Raw genomic sequence first — 7,768 nt, 5'->3', positions numbered from 1 at the left:
CCTGGTGCCCGCCCAGTCCAGCCTGGTGTCCGCCCCGTCCAGCCTGGTGTCCTCCCCGTCCAGCCTGGTGTCCGCCCAGTCCAGCCTGGTGCCCGCCCAGTCCAGCCTGGTGTCCTCCCAGTCCAGCCTGGTGCCCGCCCAGTCCGTGCCCAGAGCCCCTCTCGTCCATAAAAGTGCCTCCCAGTCCCATCCCAAGTCTATCCCTGTCTCCTTCTAGTCCATCTCCGTATATCGCAGTCTATCCCAGTGTCCCCCAGTGGTTCCCAGTGCCCTTCCAGTGTCCCTTTTGTTCCTAAAAGTACTCTTTTTGTCCCGGTCCCATCCAATCCTGTCCTAGCACCTCCCAGTCTATCCCAGTGCCTTAGCAGTCCACTCCCAGTGCCCTTTTTGTCCGTAAAAGTGCCTCACAGTCCTTCCCAGTCCTGTCCAATCCCTCCCAAGTCCCATTCAATCCCCTCCAAGTCTATCCCAGTCACTCCCAGCTCCTCCCCGTCTATCCCAGTGCCCTCCAAGTGTATTCCAGTCACTCCCAGTCCATCCCAGTGCCCCATTTGTTCCGAAAAGTGTCCTTTTGGTCCCTCCCAGTCCCTTCAAAGCCTCTCTAATCCCCTTCCCAGTCTATCCCTGTGCCTCCCGGTCCCTCCCAGTCACCGGTAGACCCCCGCACCGTGTGTCTACGCATCACAGGGTGTGCGCGGGGGCAGGTGGGCACCCTCCAGGTGCGCGCCCGCCTCCCGGTGCTCCGGGACCGGTGCGCACCTTCCCCCCCTTCCCCCGAGCCCCCCGGCCCCGGCAGCGCTGCCCCGGCCGCGCCGGGTGGAGAAAAAGGATGAACCCCGATACTGGAGCTGCTCCCGGCGTGTCCCGGGATCCGTCCGTCCTCCAGCCGCGTGCCCGCCCCCGGGGCCGCGCTCAGCCCCCAAGGCTGAGGAGGTTTCCCGGCGCTGTCCCGGTGTCCGGCGGAGCGGGATCTCCCGGGCGGATCGGGCCGAGCCGCGGGGTCACGGCCCCGGGAGGGGCGGGGGGAGAACGACCCGGCCCCGGGCGCTGCCCCCGGCGCTCTCCGGCTCCCGGGGCTCCGGCTCGTTTCGATTTCGGTTCTCGCAAGGATCGCGCCGCGGCGGCCGCGGGGACGGAACCTGAGCGCTCCGGACACCGCGGCAGCGCCGGGCTCCGCTCGCACCGGGGCGGGGAGCGGCCGCCCACGGCCACCGGCCATGCAGGTAGGAGCCGCCCGGCCCCGGGCCGGGCCCTTGTCCTCCCTCCTCCCCGTTCCCCCCCGGGATTTCTCCCCTCAGTTAGGGCTGGAAGTTCATGCCCTGGGGGGTGACCCCCTATCCCACCTCCAAACGGCCTCACAAAGCCCGGAACAGCCGGGGGCCTCTCTTCCCCCCATTTGGTTCTGAGCAAAAAGCTGCTCTCATACATCTGGGGGTTCCTTTTCCTTTTCACCCCCCTTTTTCTCACGTTCCCACTCGAACACCCCCAAGGACAGTATTTCCTCCTGAAGCAAAGAAAAGCCGTCTCAGAAATGTCTGAAAGCAGCTAAGCAGGGATAAAAGCAAGAGCATAAAATCAGTATAACGAAATAAAAATTCAGAATGTATCTCAAGGCCTAGAAACTGTTAGGAGCAAGAAAAATACCAGATTTGTCCTGGTTTTACTGTAAATCTCGTTTGTAAGAGAGTCACACTGATGGGAGAAAATTAAAATAACTTTTAGATAGTTCTAGACAAAATACACTGCCAATTTCTTTCACTTTTATTTTCCCCATAGCTTATTGCTTAGAATGAATCTGAAAGACAGTTTGCATTGCTGCCAAGCCTGCTCAGAGTTTATTCTGGAGTCTCACTGTTCTCCTCATGCAGTGTCATGCCTGCTTTGCTAAATCCAACCCACTGACAGCCAGTGACCACCAACTTGTCCTTCTGCTGAAGAAACCCCCTCAGCAGCCTGCTGCCTTCCTCCTGCTGTAACTCCCAGGGAAGCATTTTTCCCTGGAGTGATGCAGTGTATTGCTCCTGTCTCCTGGTCTCCTGATTTTGGGAGCTTCAGCTTTGCATTTAAGATGTGTCCAACTCCCATCTCCTCACCCCTGATTTTCAGAGGGCTCAGCTCCTCTCCCCGCACACAGAGTCGAGGGGTGGCTGCTCTAAATCACTTCCAAAAGCCTGCCCGAGCCTGAAGTGCTCAGAGTTGGTAACTGCTTCAGAAAATACCATTTGACAGCAAAATTGTTAATTTTCCAGTGAGTGAAGCTGAGAAATTGCTGGGATTCACATTAATGGATTTTTAAGGGGAAATGTTATCTGCTTGGCTGCCAGTAATATTTCAAGATCTAGATGGAGCTGGAAGCAGGATCTGAGCTCCCTTGTGGCTCACATGCCCTGGCTGGGGGGTGGGGGAGGGAAAGTAATTCTTGAGGGGCAGGAACTCCATAGCTGGTGAGCAAGAGGAGCTTGCATCTCCCTAAACCATGGGATGGCCATTTCCACTTATGCCCAAATGATCACTGGGGCTAGTGAGAGACCTCTCTTCATATGGTGTTTTTAAGACAAAGTCAAAGCGCTATTGCCAGCTTTATTTTCACAGCTCTAAAGAACTGAAGCGCTCTCCTAAAACCTTGAGCATCCAACAGGTTGCTGCAGGAACAGGGAGCCAGCACAGGCACTGCAGGCTCTGCCAGTCTTGGCTCCATCTTCTACTTCCCTGCAGCCATGGGGAGTGGGGATGGGTGACCCCCATCCAGAGCCTGAATGAGGGCAGGTTCCTCTGCTAAGGAGCTGTAGAAAGAGAGGGATCTCTGGCTACTAATGCTGACTTGGGTGACCAGAGACTCATCCTGGGGCTAGGATAAGGAAAAGTGTGAGGAAGATGTATGGAAGAGCTGCAGACAGCACATCACATCACACTGCTATGAGAAACCAGTTAGGAAATACTGGAGTGGGTGGAGGCATCTCCAAAGCAAAGGCAGGACCAGAGCTGGGTGTTTCCCCCCACTGATGTATCTGATCTCTTCCCCAGGGCAAAGTGGCCATCAGCTCTTCCAGCCCCGTGGTGGCAGTGTCCTTACCAGCCCCTTCCCAGGCCAGACCATCACCCATCAGCACTGGGGAGATCTTCAAGCTTCCAGGGAGGCTGAGTGAGTAGAGGTTAAGCAAGTCAGTGGTGCTCAAAAAGGAGTTCCCATGGGTGGGACATGGTGGGTGCAGCCTTGGTGTCCCACCCAGGGACCATTCCCTGCTGACAAGGGGGACAAAGCATCATCAGGGTTCATTTTCTCTTTGTGGTGTTTTTGGCCTGTGAGTGCTCAACATAGAGGGAAAGTTTGGTGAGGGAGATGAAGCCCCACCCTGCCACTCAGCAGTTTTGAGGACAGAGTTGTTTCAGAGGCTGCTCCTGGTTTCAGGAATCCAGCCCTCACTGTGGAGCAAGGACGACGTGATCCACTGGCTGCGGTGGGCTGAGAAGGAATATTCCCTGCGGCCCACTGACGAGAGCAAGTTCGAAATGAACGGCAAAGCCTTGTGCATCCTCACCAAGGATGACTTCAGACACCGAGCTCCGAGCTCAGGTCAGACCCAGTGCAAGGGGGTTTGTGAGCATCATCCCAGCACGAGCTGTGCTCTGCTGAGAGAGGCTCGATGGGTCCCAGCAGACCAGGCTTTGTGCTGGAGATGAGGACAACTCTTCCTTATTCTGGTCCATCTGGGGATACACATCATAAAGTCACCCCAAGACAAATACTTTGGGATGGGGAATAACCCCATACTCTGTAGTTCAGAATCTCAGCGACATTACCTGAGAGGGACTATTGTCCAAAGTCATCTGAGCAGAGTTTCCCTCCCTGCAGGGGATGTGCTTTATGAAATACTCCAGTTCATTAAGACTCAGAGAAGAGCTCTGGTGTGCAGCCCCTTGCTGAACTCACCCTTCAGGAAAGCTGGGAGCATGGAGGAAGGTACGATGGGAGAAAAATATCCCGGGAAAACGGCCGTGTCCATCAGGCAGAACCTGCCTGCAGCCCCAGTGGGTTGCTCACACCTGGGATTGGAGCTCAGCCTGCTGAAACCATCCCACACCACTGGAGAGAGGCAACCAGGTCCAGCAAGTCCAGATCATCTGGGAAGTTTGTAGGGATGCAGCAGGTCAGAACCAGTGCTAGGCAGCACCAGGGGGTCCATGGCAAACTGGCAAGGCTATTACTTCCCTAAGAAGTCTGCCTGCAGACTGAGATTTGGATCAGGGAGGGTCAACAGCCAGGCAGAGGCACAGCCCTGCTGGAGAGTAGTCCTGCAACATAGCTGGGAAAGGGCTGAGGAGCTGGGGCTGAGCTTACACAGAGCTTCTGGATCAGTGGGTGGGGGGGGAGAGGCCCCAAGTGAGGCTGGTGGGGGCCAGTGAGGCTTCTTGGTGCCCTTGGGAGGCCCAGGTAGGAGTTAGGGTGGGGCTGGATTGGTGTCAGGGGCTGGATGTGTGTGGAGGTGGATCTGGGAGCACTTTCCTGGGCTCTTCTGCTGGTTCATGTGTAAGGTAATTAGCACATTAAGTCCCCACAGCAATTTACCAGGGGGTGCCTGTGCTCTGGGGCATTTTCCTGTTCTGGTTTTTCTTCTGCATCTGACCCTTACCCTATCTGGCATCTCCTCTAACCCTCCTGGACTTTCTGCTGCTCCTGCCTTAGGAAAATCCCAGGCTTTCCTCAGCACCTTCCTCCTCTGCCTGGGCTGGTACCAGGCTGAGAACCACCCTGGGCTGTCCCTCCCCTCCTGTTTCAGGGCTTTGCAAGGTCTGGGACCTGCCCTAATGTGCCACAGGGTGTTTATTAGGGGTTTTTTTGCAGGTACAGACTGCAGTGCTGAGGCTGCCCCAGTTGTTTCCTCATGGCTGGGCTGTGCAGAGCAGCCCCTGTTCCACAGCCACACGCAGCCACTGAACCTCTCCCACCACAGCTCAGAGAGTAGCTGCAGGCCAGGTGCCATCTGCTCTTTTCCTGCAACTCTGTCGGCCCCAGTGGATGGGAAAATTGCAGGTAATTATGAATTTATAGCCTTGTTCCCTGGGGAAATGAGATGGTGCTTAGTCCTGTCTGCCCATCTGTCTCCCTTGCCTTCATTCCACACTTTTCCACCTCAGTTTCCCCACCTGAAAAATTGTAATTGTTCCGAGATCTCGCACTGAGTGCTGTGCCTGAGCTCTGGGTTCTTCTCATATTTATTGTCACTGCTAAATGCGCAATCCTGCTGCTGAGCCCCCCTCGCTGGAGCACAGTGGGAGCTCTGTGGCCATGAATCCCCCCCTGCCCAGACTGCAGGCTGCTGTGGGAATACGTGTACCAGCTCCTGTCCGACCGCCGCTACGAGCCCTACATCAGGTGGGAGGACAAGGACGCCAAGGTCTTCCGGGTCGTCAACCCAAACGGGCTTGCCCAGCTCTGGGGCAACCACAAGGTGAGTGCATTTGAGAGCGAATTTGTCATCCCCTGAGAATGAAATTTGTCATTCCTGGTGTCTTGGGGTGACGGCCAAACCGGTACACCTGGGCTTCTGCATGTCCCTTCCATGACCTGATGGCTCAGGGACTGGGGAGGGGGACACAGTGGGTGGAGGGTTAGTGAGAGATGCCAGCCTGGTGGTTAAAGAGGGACTTTCTCATCCCCTGGAAAGCAAACCATGAAGCCAGTCTGAGTTAGAGGCCCACACTACAGACCCACAATGCCCCAAGCCACCTCAAATGTCCCATGTGTGGTCCTGCTGCACACAGAGCCAAACCAAGTGTTGTTGCTTGCTTTTGCTCAACACCCCACAATTCTTTCCTCCTTCCAGAACCGGATGAACATGACCTATGAGAAGATGTCACGAGCGCTCAGACACTACTACAAACTCAACATCATCAAAAAGGAGCCAGGGCAGAAGCTGTTGTTCAGGTGAGGTGAAGAAGAACAGAGAAAGGAGCTGCCTGGGACAGCATGGATGGGGCATGGGAAGATGATGAGCTCCAGATGTTGGCAGCTGCTTCATCCAGCAACATCCTCCCCTGCACATACCCCAGTGAGTTTGTGTCCAGGCTCTGTCCTGTGCCAGCTGGGACCTCAGCGCTTCCTGGGATCCTCAGCAAAGCCCAAGGGTGGCAAATCCCCTCTGAGCTCCAGAGCTCAGCTGATCACAGAATCCTGGAATGGTTTGGGTTGGAGGCACCTTAAAACTCATCCCATTCCACCCCCTGCCACGGGCAGGGACACCTTCCACTCTCCCAGGTTGCTCCAAGCCCTGTCCAACCCGGCCTCGTTGAGGGCAAAGGTTCCATCATTTACAGCCCGGTTTGGGGCTGGGTTTGGACGTGCCCTTAAAGTCATCACAAAAACGTATTTCAGGTTTTTGAAGACTCCTGGGGAGGTTGTCCATGAGAAATCCAGCAAACTGGAGCAGCTGGAGAATGAGGACCATGAAGATTCAAAGGAAGACCCACTGGAGGTTTCACCATAATAAAACTTAGGAGGTTTCACTTCAGTGCATCACAGAGAGACTTGTGCTTTGCTGGGAAGTGCTGGTGTCTCTTCCCTCTCCTGGACAGAAGGCCACAGGGCTGGCCTGGATTTCACACCCTGCCGTGAGCCACAGCTGGGACATCTCTGGGGCTTCCTTAGCAAAACACACCCAGAAGCTGTGCCCCAGCCCCAAAAGCGCAGGTGAACGTGTGGGCTCGTCTTCTGCTGGTTTCTCTCCTGCCCTTGGGGGAGGGAATGTGATATTTTTGCTCTGAAATGTTGATGCTTGCCTTTAAGGTTTAAACTTGTGGAAAAGATCCCTCTGTTCTTACAGTGAGATGTGCTGAGCAGAGCAGAGCTCGTGCTCCGGGCCGAGCATCGGCTGCGCTGTCCCCAGGTGTGCACGTGCTGCTCTGAACCTGAGCCATTTCCCCAACTTGAACACAGACTGCTACTGCAGAGATGGTGCACGTTGGAACCTCACTGCCTCCTGCGAGGTTGCTCTTGGGATTAAGGTTAGGAGTTGCTGAAATTCCTGCCTGGATCAGGCCTGGCTGAAGCTCCAGGCTCCATGGTTGCCCTAAGCTGGTATTCACTTTAACTCCTTTCCCTCCAGGTAATGATTTTTGTAATTAGCTGATTAAATAATGTGAAAAGAAACAAAGCCAGTAATGAATATGACCCCACTCATGGTCAGATATGGGGTTATTTGCTTTGAGTTTGAAGCAGGAATACCTGAAGTGAGCAGAGTGTGTGTGTGTGTGTGTGTGTGTGTGTGTGTGTGTGAAAACAGAAAAAACCCACTACTATTTTCACTTTGCTTTCCACAGAGGAAATAAAATGCTGTGACTGGAAGGTTGAAAATCTCACTTCTTGCTGTTTGAAGGTCTGAAACTGGGAAATCCAAGCTTTCCTCATTTAAAACCAGCTCCTGTGGGCACCCAGATCTTGTCCCCAGCATCTTCTGGCAGCTCCCAAGCCAGAGGTCACCAGTCTGAGCTGCTCAGCAGCTGATGGGTGAGCACAGCACAAACACGTGGTTGCACCATGAGGTTTCCACCAAAATTGGTTACTGCCAACCTGAAACTACAGTCCCTTTGGCTGTAACTGGCCTTGCTCCTACAAAACTGCTTCACAGCTGCAGCCTGGAGATGCTAGTGGGCAGTAGCCAGTAAGAGACAGTGGTGGGATGGGTTGTGGCTGGTGAGCAAACCTGCAGCAGTACAACATCTCTGGAAAACTGGCTGAGGAGATTCACTTCCAGAAAAAATCACCAGCTCA

At 54.8% G+C, this 7,768-nt stretch overlaps 1 protein-coding gene across 1 annotated transcript; it reads left to right on the top strand.

Annotated features, from left to right (window-relative positions):
* The first annotated feature begins 1,147 nt into the window (after positions 1–1,147).
* ETV7 (ETS variant transcription factor 7) lies at positions 1,148–7,323 on the top strand. Its single transcript, XM_068995722.1, has 8 exons — positions 1,148–1,223; positions 3,025–3,142; positions 3,410–3,574; positions 3,854–3,961; positions 4,844–5,032; positions 5,308–5,450; positions 5,826–5,926; positions 6,374–7,323. Exons 1-8 carry the CDS (start codon positions 1,218–1,220, stop codon positions 6,483–6,485), a joined length of 942 nt encoding a protein of 313 aa, XP_068851823.1. The 5' UTR covers positions 1,148–1,217; the 3' UTR covers positions 6,486–7,323.
* Positions 7,324–7,768: the final 445 nt, after the last annotated feature.

The sequence above is a fragment of the Aphelocoma coerulescens genome, chromosome 26, assembly GCF_041296385.1.
Source record: "Aphelocoma coerulescens isolate FSJ_1873_10779 chromosome 26, UR_Acoe_1.0, whole genome shotgun sequence".
Classification (NCBI taxonomy): Eukaryota; Metazoa; Chordata; class Aves; order Passeriformes; family Corvidae; genus Aphelocoma; species Aphelocoma coerulescens.
The sequence above is the reverse complement of the archived record's forward strand: the minus strand, read 5'-3'. Positions and strand labels throughout refer to the sequence as shown.